General features: G+C 52.5%; 1 protein-coding gene across 2 annotated transcripts in view; it reads right to left on the reverse strand.

Annotated features, from left to right (window-relative positions):
- Window positions 1-472: 472 nt before the first annotated feature.
- si:ch211-45c16.2 (mitogen-activated protein kinase kinase kinase 13) overlaps window positions 473-15,098 on the reverse strand; it is a 29,863-nt gene continuing 15,237 nt past the window's right edge. For both annotated transcript variants that reach the window (XM_049001918.1, XM_049001917.1), the window contains exons 2-14: window positions 11,053-11,796; window positions 10,190-10,373; window positions 9,878-10,069; window positions 9,015-9,173; window positions 8,318-8,476; window positions 8,110-8,218; window positions 7,429-7,538; window positions 7,221-7,337; window positions 6,272-6,415; window positions 5,479-6,166; window positions 5,140-5,210; window positions 4,425-4,716; window positions 473-3,954 (exon numbers count right to left, since the gene is read on the reverse strand). In XM_049001918.1, the coding sequence (XP_048857875.1) occupies window positions 3,853-3,954; window positions 4,425-4,716; window positions 5,140-5,210; window positions 5,479-6,166; window positions 6,272-6,415; window positions 7,221-7,337; window positions 7,429-7,538; window positions 8,110-8,218; window positions 8,318-8,476; window positions 9,015-9,173; window positions 9,878-10,069; window positions 10,190-10,373; window positions 11,053-11,710 (2,985 nt within the window). In that variant the 5' untranslated portion in view covers window positions 11,711-11,796 and the 3' untranslated portion in view covers window positions 473-3,852. The remainder of the gene's footprint in view (window positions 3,955-4,424; window positions 4,717-5,139; window positions 5,211-5,478; window positions 6,167-6,271; window positions 6,416-7,220; window positions 7,338-7,428; window positions 7,539-8,109; window positions 8,219-8,317; window positions 8,477-9,014; window positions 9,174-9,877; window positions 10,070-10,189; window positions 10,374-11,052; window positions 11,797-15,098) is intronic.

Genomic DNA, 15,098 nt, shown 5'->3' on the forward strand with positions numbered 1-15,098 from the left:
ACAAAGCACATCCTGTCTTGATGCAGCGCTTCGCGACCAGAGATAGGCCACCTAGCAAATATATTTGAAATAGATCAAGGCTTTGAAAGCAGCCAGGTTGGACATAAACTGAGTGAGGAAGATGTTTAGACCACACTCTTCTTCATTAACATCCTGCCGCCTGTCACTGAGGCGGAATTAGCTCCTTGGCTCCACTGTCATGGATCACGGGCACCGTACTACCGCAGCTGACCTAAAAAACTGGGCAAGCAGTGACCTCGCTGCCCCCCCCATCCCTAGAGCCTTATCTGTCCAATGACTCGATGCATCAAAGCCCAAACTTTTATTTCATTCGAGGAGGAACACGGGAGGGGGATTCTGTGTTAGCTGTAGCAGCGAGGTGGCCTTGTTCTGTGTAAATCCATGGATACAGAGATATGATGTTAGATCGGCGTGCAAAGACTCAGAACTGCAAAGGAAGAGGAAACAGTCATTTTCAGTACAGTACATCAGCTTTTATTCCATGCAGTTGTTTGCTGATTCTCTTATTCCTCCTAGTTCCCCCCGTTGCACTGTACACTGGCTACTAGAGGATATTATCAGGATTGGTTCATGGGGAAGCCAATCGGGAGTAAGAGAAGGGGGAATACGACGAGCAACAGGAGGAGCGGATTGGGTGGGACAGCCAGGAGAATCCTCCCGGGCGGGGTAGGTTCATCAGTTCCTCAAGACAGTTCCCACGTTTTGACAGGAATTGGGTGAAAGCAGCTGCTGGGATGTGTGACAGAACTTAAAGAGAAGAGTCCTTGAAGGTCCATAGTGGGGCTCAAGGCAACGGGACCTCTGGTCTCTCCAAAACCTGAAAGTCCACAACATAACAATCCAGGCTCTACCTTATCTTACTGGCTTTCCTATTATCTTACTGGCTTTCATCCCTCACCAGCATCTTTTGATTCTCAGGTGGGGTGTGATCTCTGCCTAGATCCGTTTGCTGCCATTCATTCTCCAGCAGGCAAATACTAGCTAGTAAAGAGCCAAACTGAGGAGGACCTTGTACAGCATCCAGTGCCCCTGAAGAGCAGAGCTGAGCATCAGCTTAAAGTAAAGCAGAACAGCAGAAAGCTGTCTAAGTTTAATTATGAGTGTGTGAGTGGGAGTGGCCGGCCTGGGTCATCAGCCACCGTTTTCATTCCCCAATCACTGATGTGAGACCCGTACTGGGGTGAGAGACACCCAGGACCAGCTGCAGCAGATTTGCAGGCCCTGTCGGATTAACACCAGCAGCTGCGTTCACTCTCAACAGGCCTGCCTCCACTCTCAACAGGCCTGCCTCATCCACTCGGGAATGGAGTCTTACTGCTGACAGGTTGCGGGAAAAAGCTGCCAGACATTAACATTCTGATCTACGATAAAACAGTTTTTACATCAAAACATAAATTAATTTAATGATCATGTAGGCCAGCTACAAAAAAAAGAACACAAAGCTTAAATTAAACGAACACATTAAAATCAATCATAATTTACAAGATGTTACAGCATTTCCGCCACTAATACATTGTCCTTCACTCCAAACACCACCTGATGATTTTCCAGTGATTGGTTTGGAACAAAAATCTTTTGAAACCTTGTAAACAGTGGCGGGGGGTGGGGGGATCAGGTAACACCTCAAATACCCTACTGCCACAGCAGAAGGTCACACTCAGAGAACAATCATTCTTAACAAGACACCACCCACTGTTCAGCTCACCAAATCAGTCACTCAACGGGGGGGGTGATAAGGAGGTAGGGGGAGGACTTAGCGGCCAGCTAGCCCTTGTTGCAAGTCACAAGATACAAGTTGTAGCTGTTGGTGATAAATATCAGCACGTAGGTTTTCCCGTGCTATAACACAGAGGGGGACTGTGGGTGTCCATACTGCAGCTCACAGAATCAAAGTTTGCTTCCCATGGCTTTGTTCATGCCAACAAATCCTTGCCGTGAAAAAGACGTAACCCACAAGTCCGAGAAGATTGCAGAGGCGAGGAACTGGCAGGAAATACGAGTGATGGATTTAGCCATAATGGCAACTCGCAATCCTTCTCCTCACATCTGCGGGCTCCTGACGCCTTTCCTTTAGTTCTGACTGGCTGCGGACGACCTCAATACTACAGATGCTTACAGGAGCGAAGAGGAACACAGACATGATGACGGTGGTCAAGGGGAAGATGCAGTACCCCTTCCTCGATAAACAGAAAGCCGGGGGCAGTACCGGGGAAAAAAAAACAAGACAAACGGAAATTATCCCGATCGAGCGCAGGCTCTGAACCTTAACTTCAGACCGTAGCTGATGGCGATAGTGCAATGAGAGCCCAGAAGAACGTCACTGTTCGGTGGACCGTCAGACACTGCGGGCTCCCCCGCGAAAAGCAGTCGTCGGACACCTGAGCATCTGAAAGGCAAACGGAAGCGTTGCCTCACATTAAGTCCAACAAATAAAAAGTATTAAATAAAGAGCTGCTCGTCACTCGTCTCCAATAAAATCGACGATGCGTCTGTCCAGCCTGCTAGACAGCCCTGAGCGTGCGACCCCCAGCGACCCCCAGTCCAAGCCGGAGCTACATTATTGCTCTCTGATGCCCATGACCCACACAAACACACATGAGGGCACCTGTCCTGGTCACTCCCTGGATGCACACAAACAAAACATTACCTCTGCGCAGAACGGAATGAGACAAGGCAGAAGGACAGGGTTCCAGGATAACTGGTACCGCATCTTGAAAAGAAGCTTAGTTTAGACCGAATTTTGTTCAAACACTGAATAAAGCAACGCTCTTCTTCCAGAACTAGGTCACGACCGGAGGATCAATAAGAGTCCCGATCTGATCACATACAGAGAAGATCAACAAGCAGGGGATCAGGGAAGTGTGGATGGAGAGAAATTAAAACACTGGTTTGGTTTTTGTTCACGTTCCCCCAAAAACAGGTACCTTCACAGAATAACAAGCGTACTAGACAGCAGCAAAGGCAAAAGGCTTTCCTTTGATCCGGCCTATTTAAGCTCAGCTAGGTGAAACAGCGGTTTGTTTGTTCCTTTAAATACACGCTGGATCTGAATCTGCTTATCCGTTTCCCTGACAACAGGACACATGCTCTTTAGGTAGTCTAGCATCACAGGCTGAGCAGACATGCTGGGGCGAGAAGTCTGGAAGGTTCCGCTGGGAGCGGTTTGGCCAGGAGGGGGTAGTTCATGCTGGTGTTCAAGCCGCACTGTACGCCCCCCAACCCAACCTTCCTCCTGGAGAGGGACTCTGCAAACCCACAAAATGATAACTGGCAGGTAATTCCTGGTTGAGAGGACAGCGCTGGCTAACGAAGGGGGGAGGGGGGGTGTTTGTAAGTGCTCACCTTTGGTCCTATACTGGAATGGTCTGCACTGTACTGGTCAGGCGGAGGCGAGTCCTGAGGTGGCACAGCGACTCCTCGTCAGAGGGCCGAAGTGGGAGGTTGTGAATGGCGGGGGCGGGACCCCAGACCCAGTGATATCATCACAGACACACCACCCTGCCGGGTCAGCTGACCCGAACCACGCTGCATTCTCAGCAAACATACTCCACGCTATACAAAGTTTGGTTACAGTTTCTCTTCTCTTCTTTTTTTTTAAACAGTGTCCTTTTGTTGTTTTTCATAATTCAACTCAAAAATATACTGTGAATGTTACACTAACTACAGTGTTATTAACAAATGGGGGTCCCTGCTTTGGGCTGCAGAGTGAAGGAGTAGCAGTCCTTGCCAGGGGATGACAGCTTCCTCTTATTGCCGTTTATCTGTAGGAGTTGGGGGGGAGGGGGGGTGCTCTCCGGCGGGGACTGGCGAGGCTTGTCCACACCGGGGCTCTCACCAGGTGGAGGTGCCGCTGGGCTTGTTGTTCCTCACGGTGCAGTCGGAGCACTCAGCTTCGGAGGAGTCGCAGTCCGACTCCCTGAAGTGTAGCGGGTTCTGAAGAGAGGGTGGGGGGGGTCCGGTGAGCTCAGGTGGCGGCAAGAACCCCAGACACAACAGCACCACCAAGCCAAAAGCCGGCAAAGCGTCACTCTGCCATCACCACACAAGCGCTGTCCATTAGCAGCTGAATAACATTACACGCTAAATAGCCCTTAACTACGAGTCGCGATAAAGTCACAATGTCGCCATCTAGAGGCGAAGATGGTAAATTACAGATCCTAACGATAAAACACAGCTTTTAAATGACACCAGTGAATCTAGTTACTCCTTTGTGAAATACAGTCTTATATACTCCATTTATGCAGTTTGTATTTGATGTGCATTGTAACATTAACATATGAGAGAACTTTCCTTACAGAACACACTGGCAGCAAACAGAGGAGGTTGAAGGGGTGATCTATAAGAAGTGGGAAACTGCCACTGGGAGTAACTGGGAGGAAAGAGATGGGGTGATGGGCACCGACCTCATAGCTGTGCTCGTCGGCACACAGCTTGCCCAGGGAGATCTGGGTCTTGACCCGGCGGACGGCGCATTCCTTGTCAGAGAGGCCGTCGGACTGGTTGGAGATGTCGATGGGGATGTCGGGGGTCTGCGACAGCAGCTCGTCCAGCTGCTCCTCCTGACTGCCGCTGAGCTGCTCCAAGGGCCCGCTGTGCGAGTGGTCGCTGGTGTTGCCCTCCTCGCCGTCCGACACCGACAGGTTCTCCGAGCTGAAGGTGGAGTAGGACTGGAAGCTGCTCATGCAGCGGTGAGGCCTGCAGAGAAGAGGAATCGGCGTCATTGTAAATGAGACACTGTTCTTAGTGCTTTCCCTGGTAAAATAAGGATCGATGAATGAATGAATGAATTATGGGCAGCCATCTGTGTCCGACGATGCAACGAAAATCAGGGCCAAACACCGGTTTTCATTTAAGTATTCAGTTCTCTCTAGGTAACGACAAAACTGACGTAGGAGTTTTATTTGTTTCTGCACATCACTCATGGATATCTGATACCGGAGTCCTGCTGGACGGAGTGGTCCATGAAGGTCCCTCCGTACAGGCATCCTCAAATCATTACGTCCCAGTTGACCCTAAAGGATCGGCCACAGCTGAGCCAGCACTGCGCGTGCAGTCACACGGCAGTCAGGTTCAGGGTAACTAAGCTGACTATCTGACCGCTTAAAGGTCGCCGGTTACCTCTGTCTCCGTGGAAACTCCACCTCGCTGTCCACCTCCCCCTCCTCTTCTTCGGAAGACTCGTCGCTGCCCTGGAAGCACACGCAGGTCGTCAGCGATGCAAAGTTCTCCGCTAATTAACTACCTATGTGATAATGCAGCGTGTTGACTGTCTGAACTCGATTTACATGCTCTTTTGGGTCAGTTTACTGAATGTCTTGCATTTAATATGCTGACGAATGAGAGATTTTTCTGACATCACAAAATTTTTGTTCGCATTTCCTTGTTTGCCCGACTTGAGCTGCCCTGCGGGTGTAATCCTCCCCCCCCCCCGTCCCCCACCCCCCACCCCCCGCTCACCTTCCTGAGGGGCCTCAGAGTGCGGGGCAGTCCCAGGGGCGAGCGGTTCCTGGGGGACTCTGGCTCCTGCCGCACTCCCTCATCCCGGGGTTCATGCTCGGGGGCTGTCGTGGGGGCGTGGCTGCCAGGGGTAGCCGGGGGAGACCCCTCACCAGTGCTCAGCAGGGAATAGTGGGGCAGCCGGGGGTGGCTGGGGAAGGAGGTCGCACCGGGGCAGTGCGAGCAGCCAGGGAAGGGGTGTGTCTGGCAACGTGGACACAGAGGCCCAGTGCTGGGGCCCTGGCGCCCTGAGTCGGCCTCCGCGGTGGTGGAGAGCAGGTCAGGCCCGGAGCCGGCGATGCGCTGGCGCGGGTGGTCTGAGCACGGGCTGCGCAGGGCAGCCGCCGGGCCGAAGTAGCGCAGGTTGTTGGCGCAGTTGGCTGCGGCGTCCTCGCGGCCCGGCAGAGGCAGACGGGGTCCCTCAGCCGGGGCCTGCAGGGGCTGCTGTTCCTCTGGGGCCAAGGCTCCGCCCCGCAAGACCACCGAGATCTCGCTGTGGCTGCCCTTACTGTTGGCACGCCGGTGTCGAGGCTTGCTGCGATACCTGGCCTTGCCCGGAGGAGTGGACATGCGGGGGCTGCCTGACAGCGGTGAGGGGGAGGGAAGCGTCTCCACACTGGATATTCCGTCAGAGCGAAGCAGATCCGGCCTGCAGGAGGTCAAAAGTCAGAATGGTTTGCGATAAATAAAACAATCATTTAAAAGCTCAGTAATGACAGACTGGAATCAATTCCATCTTTTAGCGACCTCTGACCTTTTGGCTGTTTGGACCCCTGTCTTATGGGACACGCTGCCTTTTTTCTTGATTAGCTTCTCCACAGCGTTGGTCCTCACGATGGGCCGAACCAGGTGCCGTTTGTATGTTCCAGGATACTTTTTCTCCACTGCCTGTTCTCTCCTGCAGGGGGCAGAGTGGAGTACTTGCTAGCACGGGCACAAAAGGACAGTATTACGCCAATCCGTCTGTTGGAATGGCAAATCTAGTGAAACAAAATGTCCTAACAAGGCTGGCAACAATTTTTCTTGCCAACAGTGAGCTGTGAAAATTATACTGTGCACAGGATGTTAATAATTTAATGACTGAGGGCCCTTAATTTTGTGCTGTTTCAGAAAGGATTAGGATATAACTTAAAAACTCCGCCGTTAGACCATGCTTTTTAGCTAAACTAAATTTGTGGCAAGAAAGTTTTCTAATGACTAATTGGGAAAAATCATGCGTTTCTCCATCCGTCCATCCATCTTCTGTAATCTCCTGTCCTATTTAGGGCCACGGGGGGGGTCTGGAGCCTATCTGGAAGCTATGGGTGCAAGGCAGGGAACAACTAAGTCACACTCACACTCACATACCATTCATGCGAGTTGCCAGCATCAAACGTATAAAGCAAGGATTCACTGGACCTCCTCAATTTACCCTCTTTAAGATCATCAATACAGCATTTGCCTAAAAATTCTAATTCAGAGTACAGAAGTAGAATAATTATGTAACAGGGACGCGTCAAAAACACAAGTGACATAAGGCATGTTTCACATTTCATCTCCATCCATTCACGGGATTCCAGAGATGACTGGTTTCCCTCCTAAGGCTGGGACACTGGCTGGTTTCAGGTTAGACAGCAGTGGATCGCTCCATGACTGGGAGGTCTCTGGGAGATCCTCGGCTCAGTAAGTGGGGGGGGAGGAGATGGAGCGGGGGGGGGGCTTACTTCATTAGCTCCTTCTCGCGGACTTCCAGCTGCAGCATGATGGCACTCAGCTCCATGTACAAGTTATTGGCCCTCTCCAGCTTCTTCTCATAGTGCTCCCGGATGTCCAGCGCGTGTCTGAAAGGGGCAGGAGGGGAAGGTCAAAGGCCAGGCGAGATGGTGGCGGGTCATGAGCCTGGTCCTGGTGCGGACGGCCGCTGACTCTCACCGGAGTTCGTCCCGCCGCCGCCGAATCAGCTCCTCATCCAGCCGGTGGATACACGTGCCCTCACTCTTGATCTTCTCAAAGTGTTTTTTTACTTCCTCTCTCCATTCAGCCTGGGAGACGGAGACACACACACACACACACACACACGCACACACACACACACATTTGTGTTCCTAGGATTATTGAACTGTCCATTCATTTATATGGGAAAAGCCACAATCCCAACAATGACACCCCTAACCCTAACCCAGCCCTAACCTTAACCATAAGTAACCAAACTAAATACAAAACTTTTGCCACTATTGGTTTTGTGATTGCAATCGCAGATTTCTCGAAAGTTGAGCTTCCCCTCAACATGTTCCCTTCAGTATCAAAATAACGGGGACATTTGGTCCCTACAATGTAATACATAGATAACATGCTGCACAAACACCCTCATTGTAGCTTAGCCATTATCCAAAGGCGCCAGTTGTTTCTTACACAACGGACTGGATATCTACTGGACTGTGAACCACGGCTAGTTAATCTGGTCGTAAAATGGTTAGATGGCCGCATGACTATTTATTGGGGCAATTTAAGCTATTCCAGGGCATTCTGAGATACGCTGTAAGGTAAACACCCTGTCTCTCTGTCCTCACCACCTCTGGGAGGTTTGACGGAAAGTCACTGTGGTTCCCTCACCTGGGACTTGAAGTACGTCTCCTGAGGTGCCCCAAGCACGTCGGCAGAAGCAATGTCGAGGTGCAGAAGGATCTGCCGAAAGGAGGGTCGGTTTCTGGGCTTCCCCTGCCTGCAGGGGGGACAAGGCAGGACACGGCGGCAGATGAGGCTGGAGGAGGTCATCCTGAAGCACACGTGTATGACAGAGGAAGTCGAACATTCTCCTCACCAGGTCTGCTTCATGAGGATCTTGAAGCCATCAGGGCACGTGGAGGGTACTGGGAGATGCAGGCTGTTACTGCCCACACCCCAGATGATGGCTGAGGAGTCCACGTCCTTGTATGGAATCTCCCCTGTCAGGAGCTCCCACAGCACCACCCCGAATGACCTGGAGGGGCCACAAGGTGCAGTGTAATGGCCGAATATCAACTACCAGCATCATCACCAAGTAATCCCACAAACTGTTAACAATATTGACATCATCACCATCTACCACCATCATCATCAGTATGCAACTTACAACAGTTTCACCCCTATATTATACTATTACACACACACACACACACACACATTTCTGTGTGTGCATATAATATATTTTATCTGGCTGCGTCAGTAACCTGTATTTCATGGCCAACAACTAACACAGAGGAGAACTCCTGCTGTGACCTTGAGAAAGGACCTGAACTGCCCTAGTACAGAGGAATAACATGCTTGGAAAACGGCCTCACTAAAGCGGAGATTAAATAAACCTTCCCGGCAGAACGTAAGTCATTCCAGGGACTGCAAGGCAGTTTTTAATGGTCTGCAGAACAGCAGCTGTGCAGCCATAGGCTCAATCGGCAACCAAAATCTTGCGTCATTCAGAGCTAGTGACACCGTCTCACAGCGTTCCAAAGGCGAGGAGAGCACGGGCCAGCCTCACTCACCAGATGTCCACCTTCTCGGACACCGGTTCGTTGCGGATCACCTCCGGTGCCATCCAGGCCACCGTCCCCGCAAAGGACATCTTGGTGCTCTTGTCACTGAGCTCTTTGGAGGTCCCGAAGTCTGAGATTTTCACAGTGTCGTTGTGGGTGACCAGTACGCTGGGATAGAATAAAACACTCCCGTAAAGCCAGATCTCTGCAGAGCATACAACTCTGACCCTCTACAGGAGCAACAGCAAACACACACAGATACAAAATCAATCATCTGAAATGCCTTACATTTTACAGCTGACAGCTTTACTTTCACTTTCCAGTTGCTCTGTAGCAGATATCACCCTAAATGTATGGCTTGTGTTTCATTTTAAAATAGACCCTTAACTGCTTCTCTGAAAACCAGTGACAGCCGAGTAAAGTAGCAGGATGGAAAGCAAACCACAAACGCTTCCTTGTGTGGACAGCTGGCTGCTCTCTGTACTCAGAGTGGGGGGGGAATGAAACCCTCTACAGCAGTGTTTCCCAATCCGGTCCCTGGGGGCCCACTGTCGGTCCGTGTATTTGCTCCCTCCCAGCTCCCGGTAGGAGCAAAAATGTGGACTATCTGTGGCTCTCCAAGGACAGGACTGGAAAACACTGCTCTTCAGTTATCAGACCGAAGTGCACGTCAGCATAAGAGAGCCTGGCAGCGCTGCTCATCTCCGTTATCGATTTAATCGTTCCCACCCATCTGCCATGACCTGTCAAATATTAACCCAACAGCTTAAGTTCCGCAGTCATGTAAAGGTCACAGATATGGCCGAGGGTGCCAGACCGCACGCGGGCCTGCCACATCGACCCAGTTCTGACCCGCCGGATCTCTCGCTCACTTTGGGGATTTGAGGTCTCTGTGGATGATCTTGTGGAGGTGCAGGTAGTTCATGCCACTGGCGATCCCTGAGGCCCAGTCCACCAGGAGGCGGGGGGTGATCTTGCGGCCCGCTCTCAGCACCTCGTACAGCTGGCCCTGGGCACAGTACTCCATGATGATGCAGTAGCATGGAGCCTGGGTGCACACGCCCCTGTGGGGAGGTGGGCGAACATCAGGGAGGAGGAGACGTGAGATTTAAGGCACCTAAGGGTCCTGCAGAGTGGTCTATACCAGGCAAGCTGGCGTGAATGTGCCGCAGGCGGGGGCTTACTTGAAGCTGATGATGTTGGGGTGCTTGAGTTTTCGCAGGTGCTTGATGTCCGTCTCCTTCTGCTCGCGCACTTTCTTGATGGCCACCTCCTCGGAGTGGAACTTCCCCAGGAAGACCGCCCCCTGTGCCCCGCTGCCCAGCCACTGCAGCTCTGAGATCTCCTCAAATGGGACCTCCCACATGTCTGCCGGGGGGGGGAGGGGAGGACAATCGGAGGACTTAGACCACACCTGCCCATTCACAGCGGCTCGGCCATTAATCAGAGGCCAGAAGCCAGAGCTACAGGACAATTAAAAGAAAATAACACCGGAACATTCAAGAAAGTTTTAATTGCCATGAGAGAGCCAGTCCTTTTACAACCAGGTAGGCCCAGGCTGACCAGTATACTGTCATCACCACTTGATCCACCGCTCACTGCTTCCAGACAGCAGACGGGTATGGATTCCACTGGGACAGGAGCATAGTTCAGACACCCCCCACCCCGATCCACGTGGGCAGTGCTTTCCCTGGAGCAAGAATCAGTCTCCAGCTACAATACCGAACATCGAATGACATTCCATGTCCTGGCAGAGTATCAGTGTCCCGGGGTAATAGAGAGCCGGCCGAGGGCCTGTCGATCCACCCAGCTGGGGTGGAATTTCAGCCATATTCCACTAAAAAGCCCCAGGCAACGGGAAAGGGGGGCGCTGGACTGGGAGGGGGGCATGGGATAGGAAGCCACGCTTAGTGATTTGCTCAGCCCTACAGATACAGAGCCGCAGGGAGTGTGTTGCTCTGACTGGGGAAATCTGGGGGTCTGCGGCGCCGCCCTCCTGGTTATAAGCGAGCCTGGCTTTGACAGGGGGTCGCACTCCTGTACCTACCCTGCTGCTGTAGCTTGTAGTCGGTGGAGTAGGTCTTCCCGATGATGTTCCACACAGGCCGCAGGCAGCCAAAGAGCCCCTCTAGGAAGCCGCTGCCCCCGTTACCGCCGCCGCCCGCCCTCTGGAAGTGCAGCTTGATGTCTTCCCGAGGGTGGTGGCCGGCCCCGTCGCCATGGTGACCATCCGGGTGCCCGCCCTCGCTAGCACCATCGCCCATCCCGTCGGCATCTCCGCAGTCCCCGCCGGGCGACTCTCCATCCTCCTGCTCACGCAGCTGCAGCACGCTGTTGTCGAAGTGCCTCTGCTCGCGGGACGAGTCCTCGCTGAGCGCCAAGGCCGGCGGGCTGCCGCCCCCCAGCCCTGCCGCCTCCTCCTCCGGACCAGGCGGCTGCAGCAGCGTGATGGGGGCAGCAGGCACTGGCGAGGGTGGGGGTGGCAAAACTGGCGGTACAAGATCGGCGATGATCTGCGGTGGAGCCGGGGTTGGGTTTGGGGTCTGGGTTTGGGTCTGGGTCTGGGCACCCCCACCTGAGCCCGCCTTCTTCATGGCATCCCCCACCACGGTCAGCTTCAGCTCTTCCTTCAGCTTCCCCACCAACAGGCTGGGGCAGGAGGTCCAGGAGAGTACCTCAGGGGAGCTACCCATGGTGCCGTGCATGTGGGTGGGCCGCCCGCCGTAAGGGAGTGGGAGGGGGCGGGGCTATTCCAAACACAGCTTCCTGTCTGGGCTCAGTTGGGCGACACCTGCAGATATGGGTAGAGAGAAAAGCCTCGGTCAACACTAAGGGGGCGGAGCAGAAGAAAACCGGGAGAAGATAACACTGCTTCTGGTGGGACCAATAGAAATGGGTGAGTGAGACGAGGACCTGAGAGAGAGCCACCTCTGCCGTGGGAAATAACTGGCACAGCCGTGAGAGGTGCAGAGATCTAAAGATCTAAAAATGATCTGCAAATATATGAATATTCATAGAAGGTACTTAAGGAAACCTGCGTTGGGCTGGAGGTCACAGAGGGTGAGGCCAGGCTGGCGGGTGCCGACTATGTGACGAAAACAGAACCCTTACTGGTGGAGAGAAGCACGGAGCCGACGGCGGGTCGTGATCTGAGCCCGGCGGGGACTCGCCCTAGACAGCCGACTGGTGGGGCCAGCTGGAGGCACCGCGATGGCGTGTGACGTGCACCTGAACACACGCCGATTGTCCCCGAGGGCTTCAGGCTGGGCGGAGACGCTTCCCGTATAACAGGGATGCACGGTATATCGGTCACATTATCGTATCGGCCAGTATTCAAGAAAATTCAAGATATCGGCTCCATGTGTGAGCCTTGGCAGATATTGCTAGTTGATATTTAAACTCCAACGACATCTGAGGGATCTTCTTGGCTTATTCACTACTTTGAAGAAACCTCGGCCTTTGAGACAGATTCACTCAACACGTTTATAATTCATCGTGAAATCAGGCCCGCAGATCCACCTTTTGTTTCCCACAGAATTAAATGTAATTCTGCTAATCTGTGCCGCCAAGTGCCGTGGCCAGACCCCCCCCCCTCCCCGCCCCCCCAACCCAGAAAATGGCTCATAGGTCATCAGCATCGGTGACATTAGACAAAAATGTATTGTCAGTATCGGGCAATTTAGCATATAGGTGCATCACTACTGAATAAGCCACCATGAGCAGAATAGGAAAAGTGGCGCTGAAACCAACGACCCTGCGGGCAATCAGGCCAGTGGGGGGGGGGGGGGGGGGCACAGCGGAAACCAGAGCCCTGTGAGAGAGAGCCGACTGCCAGCAGAGCATCAATAATGCAGCACTGGCCTGCTGCGGGCTGCCGAGAGTGTGCTGGGGGAGGGGGTGCAAGCCCGTCCAGGTAGCGGATAAATAGCTGGGCAGGGGCGGCGTGCTGGTAATTCCACCCGAGCAGAGCTACGCAGGGCAGGATTACAGCGACATGCCGGCTCTCAGATTCATTTATTTACACGCTTTCAGACGTCCGAGTTGCCTGGCATCTTTTCGAGGGTCCAACGACATCCCCCCCTATCCTGGGACAGCCGGTACCCTCACAGCACCGCGAGGAGACGGCAGCTGTAGAGAGGAAACATTTCCCATCACCTTCCCATCCCAAATTCCCTCAACCTGGTAGGATTATGACCCGCAAGCGGCATCAGCGAGCGTCAAGGGCAGAGGCGCAAACCATTAAGCTGTCCAGCAAATACGTCGCTCATAAATCAGTGCTGAAACTCACATTTCTAGCAGATTGCTTCGCCCTGTGTGCAGTAATTCATTCTGGGGTAAATTTAGCCACCTACGTTTAAAGATTCTGCAGCCAACGCAGCAACAGAGCGTTTTAAAGACGCCTCTCATCTCTGAAAAGCAGAACCCGTAAATCATTCAAGTATATTAATTCCTGCAATGAGCAGATACGCAATGAGCAGTCCCCTCATTTGGGCAACAGGAAGTGAATAAGGATAATGGCCAAACAGAAGCATCTATCCCCGTTTCTGAATGTATTTCTGATCAATGCTGCGTTACGGACACGTTTCATAACGATCCAAGTTTGTTGCCCTGACTTGCAAAAATTTACCCAAAATTTCTTTTCCATTTCAAAGCTGACCTTCAATCTCTGTTACAGCCTCATGCTGCCCTCACAGCAAAGCCAGAAATTCCACGAGATTCGGTCTCTCTTCCTGGGCCGAACCCCTTTACATTTTCAGCAATTGAGGGCCATCTGGGAGCCCCTTTCTCCACGGGTCTGTCTTATTGCCAACACGGTTTAATGGCTGATCGCTGATGCGTGTCCACATGGCACTCACGGGGGGGGGAGGGACCCTGCAGTGCAGCTCACCCTGTGGCAAGATGCCAGCTTCACCAAGGTCTTCACCAGCCAGGTCCCTGTCCTGAATCCATGCGTTTACAGGCCATTCCCTCAAATGAGGTTTCCCAATGAGTCGGCCCAACTATTATGGCCAAGACACCGATGACCCAGGCAGGGCCCAGATTTTTGCCACAAACTGAGGGCCACTACCTGGTGGAAATGATGGAATTTTAAGATTTCATGATTTTTAGGTTGTACAAATCCACCTGATGCCTGATGGAGATATAAAGAGTAATGCAGGTGACAAAAGAACATGTCGTGCTAAGAAAAGACTATGAAACCCCAGATGATGGCAAACTGCCCACTGCATGAAACTGGCCGCTTGCGGCTGTGGACCAGGTCTGCCAGAAAACAGGGCCTTCTCATTATTTAGGGAACAAAGCAGCTCATTGCCACCTGTTTATACATGAACACGGCATTTAATTGGACACACGTGGATGTCATCTAAAGGTCTATTCCAGCTACATTCGCACCAGCAAGGTGCAAGATTCCGAGACCTGGCAGCCCAGAGATTCTAGCGACTCTCCTGCGCACGAGTCTGTATGTCGAGGAGCGAGATCCTTGGTGAATCGCATCCAGGCACCAAGCACGACAGCCCCACCCCGGAACAGAGGCCACATTACATGTTTAATTAACGAGCTTATTAAGGAGCCAGGCAAACACTTTGTAATAAATAACTTACGTGCAACAGGATATCTGACACTTCTACCCAGGAGACACTGTTTGGACCTACACATTTTACACATATCTACAGCAAGCCTTTTACTGGGGCTGTCTACCTTACGGACCTCGCAAATGGGTTCAACAAAGGGACCAAACCCCGTGGTTACGACTCCATCTCCTTAACCAGGCTGTGCAAACGACGCCCCCAAGTTTCATATAGCTGCCTGAACAATGCTCCCCCCTCATTCTGGGATTCGAACCTGCAACCTTCAAGGTCTTAATTTACTGAGATTGTCAGTTTCCCTTCCGCTCTGCCACTCATGGCTAAGGAGTTTGGCACAGGGGCCTGATCCATGTCCACGGCAGGTTCCACGCAGTCGGCTAACTTTAATCCAGAGGCCAGGGTGAATTATTGATGGGGCCAGTGCCTGTTTTCCCATAAATAATGTCTGGGACTTATCAACAAACCAATCGCCCCAGTGGTGTCCCTTACAGCCCACTGATCGCCACTT

Source organism: Brienomyrus brachyistius, unplaced genomic scaffold, assembly GCF_023856365.1.
Source record: "Brienomyrus brachyistius isolate T26 unplaced genomic scaffold, BBRACH_0.4 scaffold62, whole genome shotgun sequence".
NCBI lineage: Eukaryota > Metazoa > Chordata > Actinopteri > Osteoglossiformes > Mormyridae > Brienomyrus > Brienomyrus brachyistius.